Source organism: Pelodiscus sinensis, chromosome 27 (genome assembly GCF_052426305.1).
Source record: "Pelodiscus sinensis isolate ZL-2025 chromosome 27, ASM5242630v1, whole genome shotgun sequence".
NCBI classification, from domain to species: domain Eukaryota; kingdom Metazoa; phylum Chordata; order Testudines; family Trionychidae; genus Pelodiscus; species Pelodiscus sinensis.
Window position 1 is genome coordinate 11,758,302 of NC_143078.1, and position 25,690 is coordinate 11,783,991.

At 53.2% G+C, this 25,690-nt stretch overlaps 1 protein-coding gene across 3 annotated transcripts in view; it reads right to left on the bottom strand.

Annotated features, from left to right (window-relative positions):
* GRM4 (glutamate metabotropic receptor 4) overlaps positions 1–25,690 on the bottom strand; it is a 204,257-nt gene that overhangs the window by 9,777 nt on the left and 168,790 nt on the right. For all 3 annotated transcript variants that reach the window (XM_075910067.2, XM_089773623.1, XM_089773624.1), the window contains 2 exons: positions 19,643–20,578; positions 97–343 (listed from right to left, as the gene is read on the bottom strand). In XM_075910067.2, the coding sequence (XP_075766182.2) occupies positions 97–343; positions 19,643–20,578 (1,183 nt within the window). The remainder of the gene's footprint in view (positions 1–96; positions 344–19,642; positions 20,579–25,690) is intronic.

The window sequence follows — 25,690 nt, forward strand, 5'->3', positions numbered from 1 at the left end:
ATCATCACTCAATGGCAGCCCATGCACCACTGAGGAACCTGGGGCTGGCTTCTTGGACAGCGGGATGGCCGGGCCAGGCAGGTGGATGGGCGTTACCTTGTGTTTCAAGATTTTCACACAGTTCCGATTTGGCTTCTCCGTTGGGTCGGAAACTTCCCTTTTGAGTGAATTTGTTGGACATGGTGGCGGCCGTCACCACCGCCTTGAGGCTGCGTTTGCGCTTGGGGACGTTCTGCTCCGGGTGGAAGAGGATGATGTACACCTTGGGCATGTAGAGCATGCCCAGCGAGACCGAGGCGCTGAGGCTCACCGAGATGGTCAGCGTCGTGGTCTGGATGTACATCTGGAAGACACAAGAGAGCCAACTCAGACCTGCAAAGCCCTTCTCTGATGCGTTCCTCCCCCATCCTCTCCACAAACTGCCTCCACGTAGAGAAACATCCAAGTAGGGACCAGGACAACCAAGAGGAAAGAAGGAATGTGGATGAAAAGATGATGGGGCAATAAACAGAGGTCAGAATGAGCAGATGTAGACCTGGAATAAGGCCAAAGGCAGAGACTAAGGAGGGATAGAGATGTGAATGAACAAATGAACAGCGGGTGGATACAAGCATTAAAAATGGTTGTTTGGATGGGTGGAAGGGAGGAAGTGGGGTGTAGAGACAGATGGGGCACACAAGGACAAGACAAAGATGGGTTTCCACTCTCTCAAGTAAGGATCTTGCATCTTGCTGGATCTGTTTTCAGTGCATTTCATTAACTACCTCTTAGATGGTAGAGATCTGTCTTCAGGCTGGGGCCTGGCTCCGGTTTCAAACGCCCCAGTGGAAACCTTGAGTAACTTAAGTAACTTCCACACAAATGTATAAAATACAGGAAATATCCATGTAAGTTCCCCCCTCCCCCACCTACTTATATGATCACCCCGTTGCAGGACTGCATGTGAGCTTGGATAAAAGTGACAACCCAGACATGAAAGGCTCTGTTACCCAACTGATGGCCTCTTCCGGCCTTAAACTCTGTGACTCTCCCTGGCCACATCTCAGAGGCAGCATGGAGGAAAAGGACATGCCACTTTGCATGTTACTGCTGAAGGCATGGCCGGGTAGCTCCTGCAGGCTCTAGGCACCCAGATTCAGGGGGGGTTATTCCCATCTCCGCCCTTGACAGGCTGTGTGATTGCAGGCATGCCACTTCCACTCACTGGACCTCCTTTCCCCCCCAATCCAAAAAATGAGCTTAGGATCCTGGAACTTGCCCACTCCTCTTTGTCGCTTTGTGGTTGTCGGAGGCATTCGAGTGGTGTGATGCACCACCCGGCAGAAACCACCGCCAGCCCTCCCAGTACTGTGCCAGAAGGAGACGTCACAAGCCAACTTGTCAAAACATCAGGGTCAAACACAAAGTTTTGAAAGCCCTAGAATTGCTCCGGGGAGACGCAGCATCCTCCCGTGTATCCTCTCATGCACACCCCGCCTCTCGGAACAACTCCCGGACCCACGTATGCCCGGCCCCTTGGCTACGGACAAGGGGTCAGAGGCACTGTGAGGGGCGCTATGGAAACCTAACAGCAGATACACGTTCCCACTCCTCCAGCACCCGCCCGCTCCCTTCTCCCTGTGCGCACAGATGTGCCCTGGATTCCTTCAACAGGTAATTCTCATTCACCGGCTGGCTCCCGGAGCCGTTGGGATGTTAGTCACATAGTACACACCAACGTAGCCTTCCTGCAGTCAAAACTAATTTCACGCTCACTGTCCAGGACTAACGGTGACAGATGTTTTGCAAAATGAAAGCCCATTAATCTGACTAGAATAATCCATTTTTCTATGGAAAGGGCTTGGCAGGCGCCTCGTGAGCGGGGGAGGTGTCAACCGGGGAAGTGTCCACGTCTGGCCCTATCATAGCAAGGGGGCAGGACCGGGCAGCCCCCTGGTACCCCAGTTACATGTCCTTCCTCCTCGCTCAGGGCTCTGTCTGCCTAGCCCAGCCCCCTCTTAGCACCATCTTCCGCTTTCATCTTCCTGCCCCCGACTACAAGGTCTGGATTTCAGGCCGGCTCTAGATTTGTTCCTAGTTACTAACAAGGGCTCATACGAGGCTCAAGGCGGCTTCTGAACTCCATCCTCTGGATCAGCTGCAGCACAGCGCAACGCTCTACACAGCCTCAAGAACAACTCTAACGCCATAATCAAAGAGGCTGACAGAGGGGGCGCTGTAGTCATCATGGACAGGACAGACTATGAACAGGAGACTGACAGACAACTCACCAACACCAGATCCTACAGGCTTCTCTCCTCTGATCCCCCTAAAGAATACCAAAAAAACCTTAAAACAACTGACTGCTCATAAAACTCCCTGATACTACCCAGGACCAAATGAACTCAAAGACCCCCCCTAATCTCCAACCCAAGATACACAAACACGGAAATCCTGGATGACCCATCATCTCAAGCACTTGCACACTTACAACAGGATTAACTGGCTATATTGACTCTCTCCTCAGCCCCTATGCTACCAGCCTTCCTAGCTATCTTCAAGACACCACCGACTTCCTGAGGAAACTACTGAGCATCAGTAATCTTCCTGAAACACCATCCTGGCCACCATGGACGTAGAAGCTCTTTACACCAACATTTCACTCAAAGATGGATTACAGGCTGTCAGGACCACCATCCCCACTGACGGCACTGCACACCTGGTTACAGAGCTCTGTGACTTTGTCCTCACCTGCAACTACTTCTGATTTGGAGACCGTTTGTGTCTTCAAGTCAGTGGCCCAGCCATGGGCACCCGCATGGCCCCACAATATGCCAACATCTTTATGGCTGACCTTGAACAACGTTTCCACAGCTCTCGCCCCCTAGTACTCTTACTCTGCTTATGCTACACTGATGACATCTTCATCATATGGACCCATGGGAAGGAAACCCTGGAAGAATTCCACAGGGTTTTCAACCACTTCCACCCCGCCATCAACCTCAGCCTGGACCAGTCCCACACGAGAGATTCACTTCCTTGACGCTACAGTACAATTACATGATGGACACATTTCTACCACCCTATACCGGAAACCTACTGATCACTACACCTACCTTCATGTCTCCAGCTTCCATCCCAGACACATTTCTTAATCTGCTGTTTACAGCCAAGCCCTAAGATACAACCGGATTTGCTCCAATCTCACAGACAGAGACAAACACCTGCAGGATCTATATAGAACATTCTTAAAACTGAAATACCCACCTAGAGAAGTGAAAAAACAGATCGACAGAGCCAGACGAGTACCCAGATGTCAGCTTCTTCAAGATAGACCCAGCAAACAAAATAGCAAGACACCATCTGTCATCACTCAAAGCCCCCAACTTAAACCCCTCCAACGCATTTTCAACAATCTACAACCTATCCTGGAAAATGACCCCTCACTCTCCTGAACCTTGAGGGACAGACCAATCCTCGCCTACAGACAACCCCTGAACCTCAAACAAATTCTTTCCAATAATCCCACAACACACCTCCATCATATTCATCCAGGAACCCATCCCTGCAATCAACCCCGGTACCAACTCCGTCCACACATCTGTACCAGAGATATTATCACAGGACCTAACCACATAAACCACCACATCAGAGGCTCATATAACTGCACATCCACTAATGTGATCTATGCCATCAAGTGCCAGCAATGCCCCTCTGCCATGGATATTGGCCAAACTGGACAGACTCTACGAGAAAGAATCAATGGACACAAATCAGATCTCCGAAAAGGCCACACAGAGAAATCCGTTGGGGGACATTTTAACCTGCCCGGGCCCTCGTTAATGTTACAGACTAACATGACTACCTTTCTGATGTTTTATAATAATTTGTTACGTGGATTTTAGCCCTGGCAATAGGCGCGGGTTGACAGCACTTAGTGATTGCAGTCCTGACTGGCGGCCCATGGACTAGCCTGGAGACCCAGCTTCCATTCTCTGCCTTGCCACAGATTTCCTGTGAGACTTCAGGAGGCAACTCATCAAGGTACCTAAGTCAGTTCATGGGAATTAGGTGCCGAAATTCCTTTGTGAATCCCACCCTTCACCTGTCCGGGACTTTGTAGGACTCTCTGAGTCAGGACTCCTGGGTTCTATTCTCATTTCTGCCTTTTGCAGGCTGTGTGATTGTGGACAAGTCATTTCGCTGGGTTCTCTGGGCCTCAGTTTCTCCATCTGTAAAACAGGGATAATAACACTTCCCTATCTCACACAGTGGAGAGGAGAAACACATGAAAAACTGGGAGGTGCACAGATACAATAGTAATGGGGCTGCATAAGCACCCGGGAGAGAGAGATTAGCAGTGGCGTGAGCTCACCTGCACTGATTCTTAACACCGTGCTTCAAACTGAGCTGGAGAGAGCCCCATGCCCGAGCCAGAAGGGAGTTTGTTGTCCATAGTTCATTGACTCCTCAGCTTCTTTTTTAGATAGTCCATGCTGGTGGGATTTGCCCATGGCCCTAGCTGCTGGAGGGCACGCAACCATGCAACTGAGCGGGCAAATAATTCCAAAATTGCGAGGCAGTTTAGAGTGCTGTCTGGCAGGCTGGTGTTGGAAAAACCATCCGGTTAGGAAAAATTCTGCTTCTCGCTCGTATTTGGCCTGCCTCTCTTCCCCTCTTTTTGCTTCTATGGACAACTTTGCATCTCCATTCATCTGGTCTCAAGGCCGGTTAGCAGACTGGCTAGGCCAAGACCAACTCTCGCCCTGGTTTGAAGAAAACCACTGGGGCTGCCACCCGTGTGGGCAGCTGCCCTTTTCCAGTAAGTGTGGCTGTTTCACCAGCCCACACTGAGACACCTTGGGTGTGATTTTTGGAGGTGCCGAGACTCCCACTACCAACCAGATCCAAACATTTTCCCCTAGCTGCGCTTTTTCTAACGTTCCTCCTTTAGGCCCACTCAGCCCACATCCTAGATCCTCCGGGATCATTGATATGCCTCGTAGAATCTCCCCTAAGATCCTGGTATCCTTACTGCCCAATGCCCACTCTTACTACTGGACCCCACTCCCTGTGGACAACAGCAGTTGGACAAAAGTCCTGCCACTCTAGCAATGTAGCCTGAAGGAATCTTACCTGCTGCTGAGCAGTGTTACCCCACTACAGGAGGCAGCAGAAGGGACGCTCCCCAACTGCAGGTACCTGGCACAGTTTGCTGAGACGACAGACATGCAGCTCAGCAGCTTTCACTTAGCATCAATGCTCCTGTTAGCTCCCTTGTTCATGACCCTATCAGCAGAGCTTCATTTTTTGCTGTCAAGTCCTAAGACACCCCCGCAGGGCTCCTGAAGCCAGCGTGCAGTAAACCTGCCACTCCACATTCCCAGCAACAGTGTTGCTGCAAATGGACAGCGGCTGCTGCCACTGGGTTTTGTCTCCCTTCATTTCCTCCCCAGGCTCAGACCCGGCACCAGCTTCGCGGCGGAGGCAGCAATTACCATGTTTCCTGCCTAGGCCTATACTCCCCTCCCCCCGAATTGCAAACTCTTGGCGGGTCAGGGCAGATGGATGGCACTGGAGGTTAGAATCAGTCAGGCAGCCTCAGGGCAAGCTTGCCATGAACAATTCTTTTGGTGCACCTCAGCTTTGGTCTGCTCTGCAGCACCGTCCTGGGCTCCCACACGGCTCTGCTAACGCAGCTCAAGGTATGTCCAGACTGCAGAGTGTTTTCGGAAAAACGTCACTTACGCCCACGTGCCAATCGCGTTCTTTCGGAAAACAATCGAAAGAACAGAGGGGTTTTTCCGACATTGGTAAACCTCTTTCTACGAGGAAGAAGCCTTTTTGCGAAAGAGCTCTTTCGGGAAAAGGCGTGTGTGGATGGGGAAGAGGGTGTTCTTTCAAAAGAAGAGGAAAGAGCAAAAAGCACAGATGTCCTGGTGGCTACTCTGTTCATAGTAATCACAGATTAAATGCGAGAGAGCGTCCATTCAGTGTGGACGCTCTCTTTCGAAAAAGCAGATCGCTTTTTCATTGCACTTTTGCTGTGCAGACACTCTCTTTCGGAAGAAGTTTTTACAGAAGATCTCTTCTGGAAAAGCTTCTTCTGAAAGAAGCCTGCAGTCTAGACATAGCCTCAGTCCTGCCCTGCCCTGGCTCCCTGTGAACCTGGCCCTCCCGGAACACCTGGGCTGTGTCTAGACTGGCCAGTTTTTCCGGAAAATCAGCCGCTTTTCCGGAAAAACTTGCCAGCTGTCTACACAGGCCGCTTAAATTTCCACAAAAGCACTGATTTCCTACTGTAAGAAATCAGAGCTTTTTGCGGAAATACTATGCTGCTCCCTTTCAGGCAAAAGTCCCTTTTGCGCAAAATGGCGATCGGGGCTTTTTTGCACGAAAGCACGTCTAGATTGGCCATGGATGCTTTTCCACAAAAAGTGCTTTTGCGGAAAAGCGTCCGTGCCAATCTAGACGCTCTTTTCCGAAAATGCTTTTAACGGAAAACTTTTCCGTTAAAAGCATTTGCGGAAAATCATGCCAGTCTAGACGTAGCCCCCAGTTTGCCAAGGCACCGCACCTATGACACCCCCACCTGGGCAGAGCCTGTCCCCAGATCTTTGACCAGAGTGCTGCTTTTTGAAGACTTCTCTGCTGGGGATTAGACTGAGACCCAGCAGATCCATTTTGCTTGTGACTCACAAACACACTTCATGGACCAAACGTTCTGCTCTGAGTTACACAGGTGCTCACCCCGATGTCATGGAGTTGTTCTGGAGGTATCTAAGTTTAAGTGAGATAAGAACCTGGCTTCAAATCACCAAGCACCCTGACAGGCAGGCAAGTGGGAACCAATCTTCCCTCTAATCTTTTCCATCCACGCACGGAATAAATTTTGTGATGTGTATCAAGGCGTGTGTGAATGTGCAGCAGCAGGGGAAACACAAACCTAGCTGTGGGCGCTCTGCTAATCATCTGGGCAGTGCTGGAATCCCTCCTGAGCAGCCGCACAAGCACACAACTTGCAGGGAACAGCGGTTGCAACCCCCTATCACCCTGAAAGCTGTCCCACCTTTCTCACTCAGCAGTACACACCGGATCCAAACTCCAGTGAGCATAGGCACCGACTTCCCTGCTTGCCAGGGGCGCTTGACTTCCTGCCTCTGCTCCAGACCCACCCTCACTCCATCCCTTCCCCCAAATCTTCACCCTGATCCTTCCTGCCCCTGCTCCATCCCCACCCTGCCTCTTCCCCACCTCCTCCCTGAAGTGCACCCTGCCCCCACTCCTTCCCCGAGCTTGAATGAGGCAAACCAGCTGTTCCCGGCACTCCAGAGGCACTGGGAGGAAGGGGGAGCAGTTGGTCAGAAGGCTGCTGGAAGCAGAGGGAGGAGGTTGGTGTTGGTGGGAGCCACTAATTTTTCCGGGGGGGGGGTGTGTGTGCTCCAACTCCAAAGCACCCACAGTGTCAGCACCAGGGAGGCAAGTGGAAAGGCTCCAATTAATTTCAACAGGCTGGGAGTCAGGTTCAGGGCAGTGCAATAAAGGAGAGGCCTACTAAGGCAGCCAAGTATGCTGGCTATGAAGAAAGCAAGGAGAGCACATGTACTGTACATCCCCAGATACAAGACCTAAGCCCTGCACTCAAAGCGACAAGGAGAGTGACTGATTTCCAGCCGCTCCGAGAGACCTCCCCAGTGACTGATGAATGCCCACGAGCTCCAGTGGTGCATATAATCCAACCCCCTCTGAATCGCCCTCTCCGACACACACACCACACGGCGCGAAAAAAGGAGGGGTCAATACAAATTGCTGCGTGTCGTGCACAAAAGGGGACCCATGTCGAGAGGACTGGCGCATTATCTCTCCGCGCCAGGCCCATGTTGGCCTGTTAGCAGCAATTAATACAACAGGCAGGGAAAACAAAGAGTTATTTGGATTCACGAATCACAGGGGGCCCCAAGAAAAACAACGGCTTCGCAATTTCGCTGCTGGCCAGTTGGACCACAAAGGTGGCCTTAAAGTGGTGCTGGGCAGCCTGCAGTCTGACTGCCCCAGTGGCCCACAGGGGCTATAGGTGTGGCCCGCACCACATTTGTTCACTGTTGCCCAGACACTGGGCTGCCAGATCCTGCTGGTTTCGGGCTGTGTAGGGTTTTTCCTCCTACCGGTATTACTAAAGGGACATGCACATAAAGCCAGGGCACTGGAAGTGAGGTGCGTCCTGATAACACACAGCACTGATTGTGAGAGCCGTGTGCTGCCCCTGTGTCCAATCACAGCACTGCTACGGTTCAACCGGCACCCCCCACGAATTCTAGCTACGCCAGCGCGGAGAGCAAAACTTCCCTCTCTGGGCAGGCTGTCCTGGTTACGACAATCGTGCAGCCCACTGAGATGAAGGAGCCCCTCCCATGGTCCACTCACTAGCCTAGGTTGCCCCTCACTGCCTTACAGGGACGCTGTCAAGAGACAAGTCGTGTTCCACATACCCCGCCGCTATGGGGTCAGCTTGATCTCTAGCTGATCGAAACTGATTTAGTTCCATTGCAGTCCAGGGCACTGATCCCCGGCTGGTATAAATCGATGTATGTTAGTGACCTATAGGACACATTCTGCCATGTCACAGAGCAAAGCTGGCCCACTGGGACCAGATTCATGTTTGGTGGCACTTCCCGTTGAGCTCAAAGATTGAATTGGCCCGGCACTGCTGATAACTCCCTAGCCTACCCAACTGGAAGGCTTTTCACGCTCTCACCAAAGAATCCTTTCTGTTCTTGGAATGCGACATCCCGCTCAAGTTCGGGCAGCTACGCTGCTCAGCCACATTTGCACTCAGACTCCTTAGGCCAAATCCTCAACTCGCATAAATCAGAGTAGCTCCGCTGACCTTTTTTGCTGTTGACTTGGAGCGGCCAAGACCAGGCACGCCGTTCTAGGGCCTGCAATTATGGGGTTGTCAGTATTATTTTGTCTCCCGCTCGCCACATCTCCTAACATTGTGTTTGCTTTTGTGAGCGCCACCGTGCCTTCAGCAGAGGTTGTCATTGCGCTGGCCGCAACGATGCCCTGGTCGTTTTCCCGAGTGGTTCCAGTGAACTTCAGGCGCTCAGCGAAGTGCGGGACTGGTTCAAACGATTCCCTCTAGCACATGTCACCTTGCATTTGTCTCCTCTGAATTTCATCAACTAGCCTGCTGCCCACTCACCGTGCTTTAAAAGATCCCTCTAAAGAGCCCCCCCCAGTCTTCTCTAGCCTTGGTCAACATGGGTCTCATCTTCCTGGTCACCTCCTTTTCCAGATCAATGATAAATATATTCAGCATGGAACCTGGAGGCCCCTTGCTGGTAATCTTCTGCTGCACTGGAAATTGACCACTGATTGCTATCCTTTGTTCTGTGTTTCTATCCAGGACACTGCTTTGCTTTCCACTCTGTGACGTCGCTTCCTTAATAGTCTCTGGGGAGGAACTTAGACGCTTTCTCTCTCCCGGTTCTCCCTTGTCCACTGTTTTGCGGGCGCACATGACAAACCCATCTCTGGTACAGGCCTCCTAGACCACAACCAACCCTTTTGAGTGGCACATTGAGTGAACAGAGATCTGGCGCCAGCATCTTGTGCTCGGAGTGGCTCAGCCCACAGAGATGAGCTGCTACTGTTGCTGGAATGAGCCAGCTGAAGCTGACCTGGGCTCTTTTCAAGGTCACAAACTCCATGCTCGCCCCCTTTGTTCAATTGGGAGCATGATCCTGGCCGGCGAGGAGGGGGGGCGGTCTAGAGAAGCCAGGTGTCTAGTGGTCAGAGCCTGGGTTCTGTTCTCAACTCTGTCATCGATTCTGCAGCCCTGCTCTGTGCCTCAGTTTCTTCCTCTGTACAATGGGCCTGCCTCCCAAGGGAAGCACGACCCTGGATCAAAGGCTGCAAAGCGCTTTGAAAAATGTCTTGCGACTCCTTTCTCCCACACCCCAGAGCACTGTGCGGCGTGCGAGCGAGCCATGCGTGAACAGCGGGAAGGGCATGGAGCCAATCAGAGCAAGCACCGTAAAGGTATGACAAATGCCACTAAAGCAGCGGAAAAGCCTCCCGGAATGCTGCTTGGCTCCTACACACCAGTTGCACTTTCCATCCAAGAATCTCACACCCTTCTGCAAAGGGAGGTAAGACGGAGAAACAAGCGAGCCATAGGTAAATGCCCCCCAGACCGCACAGGGAGAGCAGGGAATGGCTCCCCAGCTACAGCAACCCCCCAGATCTCCGTGTGGTTTGGAGCTGTCTTCCCTAGCTTGGTCACGTGGCCTGAGAGCCTTTGCTATTCCCGCCTACATCATCCCCAATGTGTCCAGTGGCTGCTAGCATCACCCAAGGAGGTGGGGGAGCAAAGGAGCTTTGTGCGGGCTCTCTGTTCCCTTCCCAGACCATAATGCAGTTTAGAGCAGCCTCGGGGATGCTCTGTATTACACCAGCCTCCCCTTCCAAGGGTCATTAATGCAGCCAATGGGTCACAAAGGGACCCAGCCGTGCCCCTTCTTTCCAGCTACTGCCTCCACGCCAGGGCCTGGGAAGGAGGGAGCCACACCAGCTATGCAGGAATGGCCCCAAGGGGCCGCAGGTGGCCCTGTCCTTGGGAACGTTCCATCTGCCACACCCTGTGGTTTTGCCTAGTGTAATCCCTGCCCTATTCTCTTCTCCCTCCCTCCCCTGAGCTCTCTTTGCTCCGGTGAAGCCCCTGGCTGCTATCCCCTCCCGTTCTGCTCTGCTTCCTTGCCAGCCCCCAGTCCCCTCTCCCTACTGTACTCCCCTTCCCAACGCCCTCTGCCTTACCCAAACCATCCTTTTCCAGGGGGCTTGTAGCTGGGAGCCTCTTAAGCCGTTACACCCAAAACATTAGAAACAAACAGTAACCAAAAGTCGTGGCCTCTCTCAACCGCGAGCACCAGTCTCCTACCCGCTCAGTGACTTGGGAGAGTCTTTCCACTGGCTCCAATGGAGACTAGATCCAAACCTAAGCGGCTGCATAAGCCCCTTGCTCTCCTCTTGCTCAGCGAGTGTTAGATTTCAAAGCATTGCGTCTGCCCACCCGAAGGATACAAGCCAGGGGCCTTGCCTGAATTAAGTCCTGCCTCAGACCCAAAAGCAGGGGTTACACTGAAATAGGGCTTTTAGGGAAACCATCCAATCTGGAATTTAAAACTTCCAGCGATGGCGATCTCCCACAAACTTTGGCAAGTTGTTCCAGTGATTAATTACCCTCCTGGCTAAAAAATTCCACCTTATCTCTAGTCTGAATCAATCTGGCTTCAGCTTCGGCCATTGGCTCAGCTTCGAGCGCTCCTATTGCCTGGCCAACTGCACGGTGTCCCTCTCTGTCGATCCTAAATTCACTTTAAAACAGCAGAGTAATCCAATAGCCTCAGATTCAGTGTAAACGGCGCAACAGGTGGGAGATCAAACAGGAACACAGGCAGGGCAGGAGATTCAGCAAGGGGCGCTCAGAAGCGGAACGCAAATAGTTAATTTTCCAATGGCTGCTTTTAAATGGATCCCTCTCCATCAAACCCTTTGTATCACTTCCCCTCTCTACCCGTCCCCTAGACATTCAATCCTGTGGTGCTGGCGATATGGACAAGCCACTTCAGAGTCCCTTTCATGATTCATTGTCACGGAGAGCCCTTGCTAAACAAACAAGCGGCCACATTTTATCCTCCTCTCGCAGTCTGTGAAAGCAAATGTGATAACCAGAGAAATTTACAATGGCTCCACTATTCGGCTTCTGCCTTATCAGAACAGGAAATTGTCTCGTTCTTCAGATCCTTTGTTATTGCTATTTCTGTAATCCGCCGGGATCTGCAGGAAGAAGAGGTTCCTTTGAGAAAGGGCTTTGGGGACTTGTTCGAACAACATGCTGCCTCCATCCAAAGTTGTAGACACGGGGTGAGGAAGGGGGGAAGTTAAAAAAAAAATTGAAGATCTCATCTGACTCTTTCAGGAAAAAACAATCAGCCAGGCTTGCCTCACAGAAACCTAGAGGGGCCTGGGACAAATGCTTTAAGGAAGCCTCTGGGGTTTAATCTCAGCCACTAGCAGAAAAACATGCACAGACACACACACACACATACACCCATTAAGCCATTTTAAAGGGTCATCCTTAGATCAGGGGGTGCTAGATTATTTATGTTGTGGTAGCACCTACAGGCCCCCTCGAAGATCAGGGCTCCACTGCGCAAGGTACTGCACGTATACACCATGCAAGAGACAGTCCCTATCCCAATGAGTTTACAATTAGAATAGATGAAGGATTAGCATCCCCAGGGCTACATGGATATTAAGAGACATGACCAAGGTCACAATCTGTGGCAGAGCTGAGACGTGAATCCCCATCTCCCAAGGCTGGCAATGTAATCTCAAAGCCAGACTTTGTCAGCTTCCTCCTCTGCTGATAGTAGACTCTAGTTCCGTCATCTGTACCTGAAATAGAGGGCCTAGGTTTGAAATGGCATTCTCCATAAGCCTCAGTTTACCATGCAGAATAGCAGAGGCCTGGATCCCAGATGAATGGACGTAAGACTCAGGTGACATACTGAAGCTGCTGTTATGTAGGAGCACTGACTGCAGCTGGTGAACCCAAAGAGTCAGGCAGCCATGCAACCCAGAGCAGAGAGCTGCGAGGCTCCAGGATCACGTGCTCTTAGACAGAAGCAACGCTAAGAAGGAAAGAAATTCGTCAAACATGAGCACCCATGGAGGAGAACTCGCCGGCCATCACTCAGGGCTGCAGAACTCCACGACTCCGAGGGGGGGCCAAAAAAACTTCATTAACATTTTGTGCCCTTGCTCTCGTGGGATCCAGTCAGGCCCAGGAGCAGGCACAAGATGCGTCTATGTGAGTCTTCCACTCCCAGCTGCACAGCAAAGAGATGTAGGGCCCCCGTCTCCTACCTGGGGGTATGTCTGGAGAAAGCTGAGGGTATGTCTACACTAGCTCGTTAATTCAAGCTAGGTAGGCAAATCAGGCAACCGGAGTTTCAAATGAAGCCCGTGATTTAAATATCCCGGGCTTTATTTGCATGTTCCCGTCCGGCCGCCATTTTTAAATCCTCCTTAGTTCAAATGAACTGCTACACGTGGCAGTTTAAAGTTAATCCGAACTAAGTCCTTAGTTCGGATTAACTGTTACTCCTCATTCCAGGAGTCCAGAGGAGTAACAGTTAATCCAAACTAAGGATTTAGTTCGGATTAACTTTAAACTGCCGCGTGTAGCCGCGGGCAGTTGGTTCGAACTAAGGGGGATTTAAAAATGGTGGCCGGATGGGAACATGCAAATAAAGGCTGGGATATTTAAATCCCGGGCTTCATTTGCAACTCTGGTTGCCTGATTTTCCTACCTAGCTCGAATTAACGAGCTAGTGGAGACATACCCTGAGTGACGGGGGTGGGCCCAGAACTGGACACAATACTCCAGGTGTGGCCTCACCAGAGCCGAATAAAGGGGAATAATCACTTCTCTAGATCTGCTGAGAAGTATTTCCACAGGCAATACTAAGTTCATATTTCCACATGAGCTTAGGTAGGAAAGGGCTCCTAAGGCCCTTAGTTTCCATTCCTAAATCCCAACTGGAAAATTGGCATCTCTTTGACAGTCTCTCTCCCCTCCGTTTTAATTTCACATCTGACCCCCAGCAGGGACCAACACTCACTTTGCTTCCTCAGACGACGCACTTTGAATTTTGGAGGTTTCCCTGAGCATTTCAAAGCCACCGAGGGGCTTGTCGCCCACTTTTCACCAGAGCAGCTTGGCTTGGTAGCACATCTCATCTCTGGCTACTATAGAAAGGATGTGGACGCATTGGAGAGGGTCCAGCGGATGGTGACCAAAATGATGAGGGGGCTGGAGCACATGACCTACAGGTAGCATCTGAGGGATTGGGGCTTATTTAGTCTGCAGAAGAGAAGAGTGAGGGGTGATTTGAGAGCAGCCTTCAATTCCCTGAAGGGAGGTTCCAAAGAGGATGGAGAGAGGCTGTTCTCAGTGGTGGCAGAACAAGGAGCAATGGTCTCAAGTTGCAGTGGGGGAGGTCCAGGTTGGATATTAGGAAAAACTATTTCCCTAGGAGGCTGGGGAAGCACTGGGATGGGTTCCCTAGGGAGGGGGTGGAATCTCCATCCTTAGAGGTGTTTAAGTCCCGGCTTGACAAAGCCCTGGCTGGGTTGATTTAGTTGGGGTTGGTCCTGCTTTGGGCAGGGGGCAAGACATGATGACTCCTGAGGTCTCTTCCCAGCTCTATGATTCTCTGATTTAGCCCCCTGCTCCCGCTCCTTCTGGTAGCTGGCGTACAGCTGCTGTAGAACATCCATACCTAACCACGTGAGTGCGTCCCCGAGCCGGCTGTCTCCGGCAGGGGAGCGCATGCACAAAGCAAACTGTTCTCTGACAGGCCAGCAGATGCAAAGCAAGCGGGTACATTTGGATGAGAAGGGCGGCAGAGTTGCCTCCAAAGGGAGATGGCAACAGCACCGCGCTAGCCTCTAATCAGCTTGTTAGCAGCCTGAGAACTAAGGAGCCCTGCACGTTACAAGCCCCTAACGGGAGGCAAGCCTCATTGTCGAATTGCTACTTGACAGCCAGCTTTTGGCAGCCCTAAATTATCCCGTGACAAGCTGCACCGACGAGGTGAGCAACCTTGCGCATAATCTACAATCATTATCATTTCCATCTTTATTACCCACAGTGTGCCAAGCACATTAAGGCAGCTTTAAGGGAGCTTTTGTTTTGCAATAATTTCTTAAGAAACCTGCTTTCTTGTTAGTATCTCCCCTGCCAGCTCATCAAAATGGAAATGCTGCTAAAGGCTCCATTTATTTTCTTTAATTCTCCTTCCCACTTTTCACCAGAGCAGCTTGCCTTGGTAGCACATCTCACCTCTGGCTACCTGAGATGAGGTACGTTGAAATAGCAGGCCGGGGTTTGGGGTCATCGGCACGTTCTAGTTCCCTGGTAGGTGCCATCTCTCTTAATAAAAACAAAAGGAAGTGTTTCTTCCCTCAGCGCACAGTCAACTTGTGGAACTCCTTGCCAGAGGATGTGGTGAAGACAAGGACTTTAACAGGGTTCAAAAAAAGGGCTAGATAGATTCATGGAGGTTAGGTCCATCAATGGCTATTAGCCAGGATGGGTAGGAATGGTGTTCCTAGCCTCTGTTTTTCTGGAAAGGGGTGAGAGGAGAGGGATCACTTGAGGATTACCTGTTGTGTTCCCTCCCTCTGGGATACCTGGCATTGCCTGCTGTTGACAGATAAGATACTGGGCTTGATGGACCTTTGGTCTGACCTTGTGTGGCTGTTCTTATGTTCTCTCCAGGTGAGACATTTAACCACCAGAGAAAAGGATCTCCGTTTAAGAGCTCACAACGGGATTCAGAAAGACAAGCCCAGGATCCAGAGCCCTCACGATGGAAGGGGTTCTCATGGCCAAGCCATCAAGAAGCTGCTGTGGAGTTCGGAATGCCACTGCCTCTCCCTACACGAGAGCTACTCCCCCACGACGGCTGGGGCGGAGGCAGACTGGAGGGCCTGTTCACGCACTTACCCTGAGGGCAGACACTGGGTCCAGAAAGATTCCTCTGCTGGTCCATTCTGGGGCAGCAGACACCAGGAACCCCCCAGAAAGAGCCTGCAGAATTCTTGGCAGTGGGGGGAGGTAGACCTAGCATGTCATGGCATGTGCAATATCTTCAGAAGAGCACATGGAGGCGGGAGAGCAGAGGACAGAGAGGGGACCAAGAGGATCCAGAGTAAGATCCAGGGAGGGTGGTCCTTATGTGATGGGAAGAGCAGGGCTGAATCTATCACCAGCCACACTCCTGCCTGCCAACTCCCACTCTTCACGCTGTGAAGTGCCTGGAGATCCTGTCAGGTATAAGAGGCACCAAGAAAAGACCAAGCCACCACAGACTGAAACCTTAGACAGACAGGTCCTATATTATACACACACACCCCATCAACAGGTAGATAGATACGTAGATAGCAAGCCCTGCATGTAGATAGCTACTATCAATAGCTACTGTCATTACAGCGAGACCCCTGGAACAGCCAGACAGATGCCATTGACAGACACCATACATTGATGCAGCAGACAGACAAGCACCTGGCTAGACAGATAGCTAATTACCATATCAGTGTTTCATTTCTGATCCGATCTCTCGCCCACCCGGCTCGCACTGCGACACTCCCAGAGGATAATAGGCACCCAGAGTCATACACATCGCTACGGAAAAGGTGACACTCCACTGCAGAGCAGAATTCTAGGTTTCCAAAGGGTATTGTGAAAACTGACCCGTGCCTCCTTTTTTAAGATGCCTCCCTACTGATGAGACCCAGCAGTGCTCGGGGGTGTTAGTAGCCACTGGTTACTGCAGGACCTCACAGGGCTGAGGTTAAAAAGGAGCAACCAGGCTTAGCTAGTCTCCGCAAGCTGAATGGAGCAGAATATCTGCGGCAGCACGCAGTTTTGCAACAAACGGCATTCTCCATCAGCCACGCGCCCTCCCCGCCCCGGTCTGTCTCTATCACAGCGAGGGATCTGGCCCCAACTTGTCCACCCCTGGATCCTGGTAGGATCAGAGTCCAGGCAGAAGGGGTGGGACTGGAGGCTAGCCTCTCCCAGCCAGTCTTCCAGCACCACTGGGGACACAGGGGTGCTCTGGCGAGGATTGAAAGAGCCCGGGGCTCCAGCCACTACTGCTGCCAAGGGGATGGTAGTGGCGGCCAGGAGTAGTGTTCCCTGTAAGCTGGATGCTTGCGCAGCTGCTCCGGAGAGATTCAAATGCTCCCTGCTCATCAGCAGCGCACACCCAGCGCTAGGCTTTTGTGTGCATGGATGCCTCGGTGCACATAACAAAATTTATTCTGCACATGGATGGGAAAAAATCTGCGCATGGATAGAAAAGACATTGGCCAGGCACCTCCATCGGCAGCCCCGGTCTACACTGACGGCGTTCTTGCCTTTGACATCATGTTAGTCAGCAGGACTTCCTGGGGACATGCTCTGACACCAGCTAATTTGCTGCTGAAGACAAGGCCCAGGATAGCACGCGCCTGGAGCAAGAGGAGTAGGTTTCCCGCTCGCCCTGTTCCCGGCCAGAAGCCGCGCTCGCTCTCGGACTATGCGCGGCACGGACTAGGTAGTTCAGACTAGGCTTCCTAGTGAAACGAGGAGTAACGGTAGTTCGGACTAGGAAGCCTGGTCTGAACTACCTAGTCCGTGCCGCGTGTAGCCGCGCGGCACGGAGTCCGCACTAGTGGACATTTAAAAATGGCGGCGCCCGGCTTTATGCAAATGAAGCCCAGGAAATTCAAATCCCGGGCTTCATTTGCAACTCCGGTTGCCTACATTACCACCCTAGTTCGAACTAGGGTGGTAGTGTAGACATACCCTGTGGGATTTGTCACGGGAGCATGTGTTGCCAAAACACACAGGTGCTTAAATAAAGTCACAGCAGCCCTGTCAGCGAGGGGGAAGCGGCAGAGTTCTGTGAGCGCGGGGAAGCTCCGAGGGGCTGTTTTTCTCTTCCGCTTGGGCTCACTCCCCAGCTCTCGCGGGCGGGCGACTTGGAGAGCGTCACTGTCACACAACTTGCCGTGAGTTCACTGCCAGGCAAAGGCGCCCGACTGCCACCCCTGGAGACCTCAGTGTTCACGGAGCACGCAGCACCAGCGGCATGGCAAGGCTCCCCAGCCTTGGCATTGACCCGTGTGTGGATGGGGAAGCTGAGGCCCAGGGCGGGGGAAAGAGGATGAAGGGCAGCGGAAGGCAGAGAGCAAAAGCAGGGCGGTTAAGGGAAAGGCAGGGGACTGAGGAGCGGGGAGAGCCAGGCTCTGCTCCCAATGCTGCCGCTGGCTCCCGCTGTGACCTCGGGCAAGGCACGCAGCGGGTAGCTCCGCTTCCAGCCGGAGACGTTAATCCCAGCGTGGGGAGATCCACCGGCGCGAGCTCGGATCACGCCGGCCTGCTACAAACAGAGGCGCAGCCAAGGCGGGGCGAGCGGCGGGGGGGCTAGCCGCCCAAGTGGCGTCCCCTCCGAGAGGCTGGCGCATCTTTGGGGCGGCCCGTCCCTCCTGCCCCAAGGCTACCCTTGTGTTCCTAACACGGCAGCGCAATCGCCTCGAGCCGGAACCAATGCCTCCAGCTCCAAGTGCAGCTGCACCCTAAATGCCCCGCTGCCTCGCCACCAGGACAGTGGTCCTTCCTTGGCCTGTCTTCTCCATTTGCAGCAGGGCCGACAGCTCCCGTGGGCCCCGGGCAAGCATGGGGGGGAAGGAGCGGGGCCGGGCCCGCCAGCCCTTCGCGCCTCCCAGAGTGCGGCACTGGTCCCTTCCCCCAGCCGACAGAGCCATGCAGAGTGGTGCTCCAGTGGCAATTTAAAGGTCCCAGGGCTCCCAGATGCCACTGGCACTGCAGCAGCAGCAGCCAAAAGCCTTGGACTCACTGGGCCTGGGGCGACTGCTCCTTTGCCCCCTCCCTGTCGGTGGGCCTGTCCATTTATGGTCAGCTCTCACTAGAAGACAGCCCCTGGCCGGGGGGGATGTGCAGCACCCGGCCCAGCGGGGCTAGGCAGCAGCAGGAGGGCAAACCATCACCGATCCTGCCAGAATGCAGAAGAGGAGCTGAGCTCTCGTTGAACAGTGAGGGGCGGCCAGGCTCTGTGGATGGCCAGGCACCACGGTGGGTATTGTACATGGGCCCTTGGCCTTCAGGAGCTGGGCTGGGACTGGGGTGGCTTTGCCCTTGCATGGGAGGGTTACGAGATCCTTTGGGCACGGGAGGTGGCGCGTCATCCAGCCGGAGAGGGGACCTACAATGCACATTTACCAGTAGGTTACATAAGCAGACAAGCACCAAACCATAGGAGGGCTGCTTGTCTCACCACAGGAAACACACGGGCTTTGGTCAGCGTTAGGGCAGCTGGGTACGTTATGGGCACTGCCCATGAAGCACAGCGATGAGCCACCCGGGAGATCTCCCGCCCTCGCCCACGTGGCGCATCCAGGAACGGGGCCGACAGCAGCCCGACGCCAGCTTGGCTGAGATGCTCAGGGTTGTGATGCCCATCGGTCTCGGCAGGACCGTGGGAGCGGGAATCTGTAGATGCCAGAGAGGACACGCATGGCTCTCTCGCTCGGCCAGGCTCTGCCTCCGCCAGACTCCCCAGAGTCCAGTGTGGGACGCCTTTTGCAAGCACCCCTTTGTAAGGCCCACACCCCTCTGCAAGGCCTTTCAACATGATCAGGAGGGAGGCAGGTAGCAGGGAGAGAGAAAGACTTGGGGAAGAGAAATTAACAGAGAAATATACCCAGGGAGAAAGAAAAGGGGGGGAAGTGAAAGAAGAGGGCAAGCAAGATGGCGTGAAAGACAGAAAGCGCCAGGAGGAAAGGGAGACAGAGCAAGAAGACACCACAAAGTCTCAGGCAGGCCCCCCGTGGGTGGGAGAACTCCCTTGCCGACAGGGATTCCTAAAGGTTCGCAGGAACCGTGACACCTCGCTTTGGACTTGCCACTCCCCCACCAGGTGTTGTTATGCCGTTACCTTCCAGCAAAGCGGAGGAGATGGGGCATGAGGCTGACCCCCGAGCTTCCCCCCCTCCCTGCCCTACCCCGCCCCTTCCTGCTTACCTTTTCCGCCGACTGTGACGTCCCAAAAAATATGGGGATGAAGGCTAACCAGACGATGCAGGTCGTGTACATGGTGAACCCGATGGGTTTGGCTTCGTTAAAGGTCTCCGGAACCCCCCGGGTCTTAATCGCATACACAGTGCACGTCACCATGAGGAGCATGCTGTACCCGAGCAAACAGATGAGGGACAGGTCGGAAATGTCACACTTGAGGATCCCCCGGGCAAAGAGGGGGTCCGTAGTCCGCTGGTCCTCATAGTCAATGATGGAGTGAGACGGGTCCACGATGAACCAGATGCAGACGCCCATCAGCTGCAGGGAGATGAGGCTGAAGGTGATGACCAGCTGGGAGGCGGGGCTGATGAAGCGGGGGGCGCTGACCGACTTCTTGCCCTGCTCGAAGATGCGGTAGATGCGGTTGGTCTTGGTGAGCAGGGCGGCGTAGCTGATGCTCATGCCCAGCCCCAGGAAGATGCGCCGCAGCGAGCAGGTGCCCATGTCGGGCTCGGCGATCATCAGGAAGGTGGTGGCGTAGCAGAGGAAGATGCCCGTCAGCAGCACGTAGCTGAGCTCCCGCCCCGAGGCCTTGACGATGGGCGTGTCGTTGTAGCGCACGAAGGTCACCACCACGAAGAGGGTGGCGATGATGCCCACGATGGCGATGAAGACGGGCACCACGGCCCAGGGCGAGCTCCACTCCAGCTTGACGATGGGGATGGGCACGCAGCCCGTGTGGTTCTCGTTGGGGCGCTCGTTGAAGCGGCACATCTTGCAGTGGAACTCGTCCAGCTGGTACTGGTAGCCGTCGCAGCGCTCGCAGTGCCAGCAGCATGGGATGCCCTTCACCAGCTTCTTCCTCTCACCCGGCTTGCAGGGCTGGCTGCAGATGGAGCTGGGCAGCTGCTGGCCGTCCCCGGGCCAGAGCATGCGCTCTGTCTGCGGGGAGAGAGAGGAGAGGCCTGGCTGACCAACACAACACTCAGGCGGGGCCTGGGATTCAGGGCACGAGGGGCTGGTAGCACTGGCTGGACTGGGGGAGCTTGCCTCATGCGGCCCCCACGACCCACCTCATCCCTGAGCTGCCGCCCTCTGCTGTTCTCTCCCATAGCTCCACAGGCGGGGTGGGGGGCCTTTGCTGGGTCGGGGGCTGCTGACTCACGGAAAAATCAGTCGTGGACCTCACAAGGGAGAAGCCCGACTGTGGCCCCCGACTGAGAAGGAGCAAGACTCTCCTCACATTCTCCTCCCACATCAGAGCCTAAGGGGGCCCAGCCTAGTAGATTTTGGGTGCTCCAGTCTCATAGCAGGGCAGCAAGGGGGCTGGAGTGCCAGTGTGCGGGGGGGGGGGGGCTCAGGGCCAGATCCAGACAAGCCAAGGGCCACATCCGTCCCCCGGGCCTGAGGCTCCCCACCCTGGCTCTACAGTATCCCCCGCTATTCTGGCCCTAAATTCCTTCTCCCCCCCCCAACTCTTCCAACCCCTCATTTCCCAGCTACTCCATTCTCGTCCCCACCCTCACACCCCCCTTCCCCACACACACTACAGCTCTGCCAACACACCTGGTTCCTGCCCTGCCTCCCTTCCTGCTCTCACCCTGCTCTTCCCTCGCCTCTTTTTCCACACAGGCTTGTTTTATGAGGGGGACAAGTATGTGCTGGGGCTTGAAGCTGAGGTTCCCCCAAACTCAAGTCAGTGGTAGCCTAAGGGCTTGTCTGCTTGGGGAGCTGAAACCAGATTAATTCTATTTGATGTGTGCACACACAGGACACTGCATTGTAGCGCCCCGACTCCGCACTGATCACAAACTCTGGGGTTCTTTACAAAAGGAACTAACCTGACTGCAAATGGTGTGATCCACTCTGCCCTTTGCATGCCCACAATGCCATCGCAAATGACTTTGGCAGTGTCCCACCGGCTACCCCACCCTGCTCTGGTCTAATTGGCCGGATGGTCCCTCCTCGATATATGTGATGGGGTTATGTCATATTTTGCCCATTGGATCCTAGACTCCAACAACAGCTGTGACACGGTCCCAGAAGCCTTACAGCACACCTTGAGTGGCCGTGCGGAGCTATGCAAGACCTTGTAGCTTATCACCTACTGGGGAAAAGCATAAATGTCGGAAGCTCTCATGCCAGCCTCTGTAATAAAGTCCTTTTCTTGTGGACACTGTTGGACACAGGATGGCAAGGTTTATAACCGGACACTGAGCAGTGCTAGATGAAGCGCACACAGCTCAGGAAAACACATGTTGAAACAAGAGATGACAAGAAAAAGTCCAGCAGGGGACATGTAACAGGTCCAGTTTCTGAAGGGGGGATTTGATAGCAGCCTTCGACTTCCTGAAGGGAGGTTCCAGAGAGGATGGAGAGAGGCTGTTCTCAGTAGTGACGGATGGCAGAACAAGGAGCAATGGTCTCAGGTTGCAGTGGGGGAGGTCTAGGTTGGACATTAGGAAAAACTATTTCACTAAGAGGGTGGGGAAGCTCTGGGATGGGTTCCCTAGGGAGGGGGTGGAATCTCCATCCCTAGAGGTGTTTAAGTGTCCGCTTGACAAAGCCCTGGCTGGGTTGCTTTAGTTGGGGTTGGTCCTGCCTGGGGCAGGGGGCTGGACTCAATGACTCCTGAGGTCTCTTCCAGCTCTGGGGTTCTATGATTCTAGAACGGGGTGGCCAATCTGCAACTCACGAGTCACATGTGGCTCTTCACCCCTGAAAGTGCGGCTCGCGAAGCCTCCCCCACAGCTCGTGAAACCGCCCCATGCTCCCCTACAAACAGCCCCCAGCTCCCTGTGCTCACCGGGTGCAGGGGAGCCGTCCGGCACGGCAAAATGCACCGGCAAGATAGCGTCAGCCGGCAGGAGCCTGATGTGGCCAAAAAGCCTAACCAGCGGTTTTTAAAGAAGCAGCATCCCTTTTTTCCCCCCCCAACAACTCTGGCTGGTGTGGAACTCTTCCTTATTTTTTTTTCTCAATAATTCTGGTGCAGCTCTTTGCATTTTTTCTGCTGCTGTTTCGGATCTCTTCGTTTAATGGGTTGGCCACCCCTGTTCTAGGACTCTAGGACTCTCATGATTAGGGTAGCCACCCAACCCAGATGCACAACAGTACTTCCTGCCCACTGCACTGAAGGCGATCTCCCTGGAAAGCCAGGGTCTCTTTGGAACTTAGTACCCTGACGCCAGCCAGGCAGAAGTCTAGCTCCATTTCTGTCCAGCATCAATCAACTCCAGGCAGCACAGCTGAGACCGGGACAGAGGAGAATCATCCTAGGGAGGGAACCTCAGCATGTACGTTTGTTGTATTATTTTTTGAATAACTAAATATTTTTAAATGAATGTATGATGCTGATGCCGTCCTCCTGTGCTACCTTCGGTTCCAGGTGGCCCAAGAACCCTGCCACTGTGGGCAGAGACGCGCTAGAAGCCTTTTGAGTCTGAGGTCCCCGCTTCCCTCTGTCAGGCCATGCTTTCTGTTCAGGTGCCACAATGGCAGCTGTGGCTGGCTGGGCTATCTGCTAAAGCCCCTAAGACTGACCATTTTTAGAGAGCACAGGCCCAGCCCAAATTTCCTTTCCTCTTTCCTCAGTTGTGCTGCCCAGCAAATGCCTGTCCCCACCCAAACTGTGGTTGCCATCTTACAATGGTAGCCGGCAGCATGGCGCCACCTGCCACAAATTCACACAATGGAAATGTGCCCTTTGTGTGAGACGAGCCAGTGGGTCACAGCAACAGAAGCTTGACCAGTGCCCTCTCTTTACGTGAGGTAGACACGGACACTGCACGCCGGTAAAAGCTCCGGCAAGTACAGCTTGCCGCTGAGGTAGAAATGCCCTGTAACTCGCATTCGTACAGTGAAACAGCTTTGCTGTGGGGATAGAAAAGCTCTTAATGGCTTTTCACAGACTTACATTCAGAAAGACTGGGAACAGTAAATGCTTCAGGCAATCACTGCAAACGCCTGTCTATTTTTCCTCTGCACTTTCCCCCAGTCTGCAGGGGCAGTGAAGCAAAATCGAAGGCTGAAAAAATGCTCATGTTTTTGTCTAGACATTCTGAGGTCCAACGGCACAGCTATTCCTGCCAGAAAACTCCCATCTCTGGTCACTCCTGCAGCGCTGCTGGGGGACCATCTTGGGGTACATCTAGACTACAGGCTTCTGTCGCCTAAGAGTGTCTAGACTACATCCAGTTCTTGCTTTGTCGACATGACAGTGTAGACGCAAAGGAAGCGTAGATGCAATAACACATTCTGTCGACAGAACTCTGTCGACAAAAGGCGTTATTCCTCGTAGAATGAGATTTACAGCCGTCGACAAAACTGCTGAGTTCTGTCGACATTATGTCGACAGAACTGAGAAGCAGTGTAGACGCAAGTAGAGTTTTGTCGACAAAAGTCCACTTTTATCGACAAAACCCTGTAGTCTAGACACAGCCTTGGGGAATAACTCCTCAGCATCTCTCATTGGTTAGTCCTCCGTCTTCTTCATTAAGGCCATTCTCTGCCTCTTAGGCCTGGTCTACACTACAAAGTTAGCGGACATAAGTGACTCTAGGGATGCTAAATTTTGATTAATCAGCGAATCGAGTAGTCAATGGAATTTCCATAAGCTAATAGATTAATCGATAAGGGGGAGGTGTAGTGCTCGCTATCCTGGCTGCGCCTCTGCCTTTTAAATGTAGTAAGAGAGGCTTGCGGTTCTTACTGCATTTCAAAGGCAGAAGAGCAGCAGGAAACAGAGGCAAGAAGGGATTCAAGCTGTCCCTGCTCGCCCCCGTTCTCATTGCTGCACTTCTGCCTTTGAAATGCCTTTGCCCCGTGTTTCCCGCTGCGCCTCTGTGGGGCTCTTGCTACATGTCTGAGACAGAAGTGAAGCCGTCGGAGCCTGGAGTGAGCTTCAGTCCCCGCTTGCGCTGTTTCCCCGCTGTGCCTCTTCCTCCCCTGCCCCCCCGCAGAGCCGGTGCTGGGGAGAACCGGCTTTTAAGCCAGCTCCCCCCAGCATCAGCTCTTGCTCCCCCCCCCCGCCATTTGCTGCTCTCTCTCTGGCAGAGGTAGCAAGAGGGGAGGGGAAGTGACTAGTCGAGTTACTATTCAACTATCCAATTAGCATTTGCTTATTGGGTAGTCGACTAGTCGCTTCCATCCCTAGGTGACTCGTGGTAGTGCTCAGGGGGTGCACCGCCCCTCTATGCCTCTACCAACATTTTAATTGCTAAATGAGGTGCTCCCTCATGCTACCTCCGTTTTCTGGGTGACCCTCCCTGTACCTCCTCCCCTGCAGGCACCAGGCACCTATGTTGACATACGCGTCTACACTACCAGCTCCCTTTGGCCACCCAAAGTCACCAGTAACGCTGAGTTCTGTGCTCCACCTCTGTGAGAGGTGCAGAGCTTAATTCAATGTCGATGGGTCGACAGAGAGGTTGTGTGGTCACAGTGCTAGTCGCATGCTTCACTGTGTCATCCAGAGTCAGCGGATAAACATCTCTGAGGCAAAACCAACCTGGGAACATAATTCCAGCTACAATCCCAGTAGATTCTCCCCCACACCTCACCCCGGCCTCCAAGAAACAAGACAAAGCTGAACAGATTAAGAACTCAATGCATACACCATTTAACAGCTCTGAGGTTCACCTAAACCCGGGAAAAATCTGAGGAAATTAAAGTGAAAAATAGATACAACCCCCTCAAATAAACTGCAACCCACTGTCACAGCCTCTCATAAGAACATAAGAACGGCCAGACTGGGTCAGACCAATGGTCCATCTCACCCAGTATCCTGTCTGCCGACAGTGACCAATGCCAAATACCCCAAAGGGGTATCATCAAATGATCCTTCTCCTGTTATCCATTTCCAGCCTCTGACAAACAGAGGCTGAGGACACCATTCCTACCCATCCTGGCTAGTAAGTACTGATGGTCCCAACCTCCATGAATTTATCTTGTTCTTCTTTGAACTCTGTTAAAGTCCAGATCTTCACACTATCCTCTGGCAAGGAGTTCCACAGGTTGACTGTGCACTGAGCAAAGAAAAACTTCCTTTTGTTT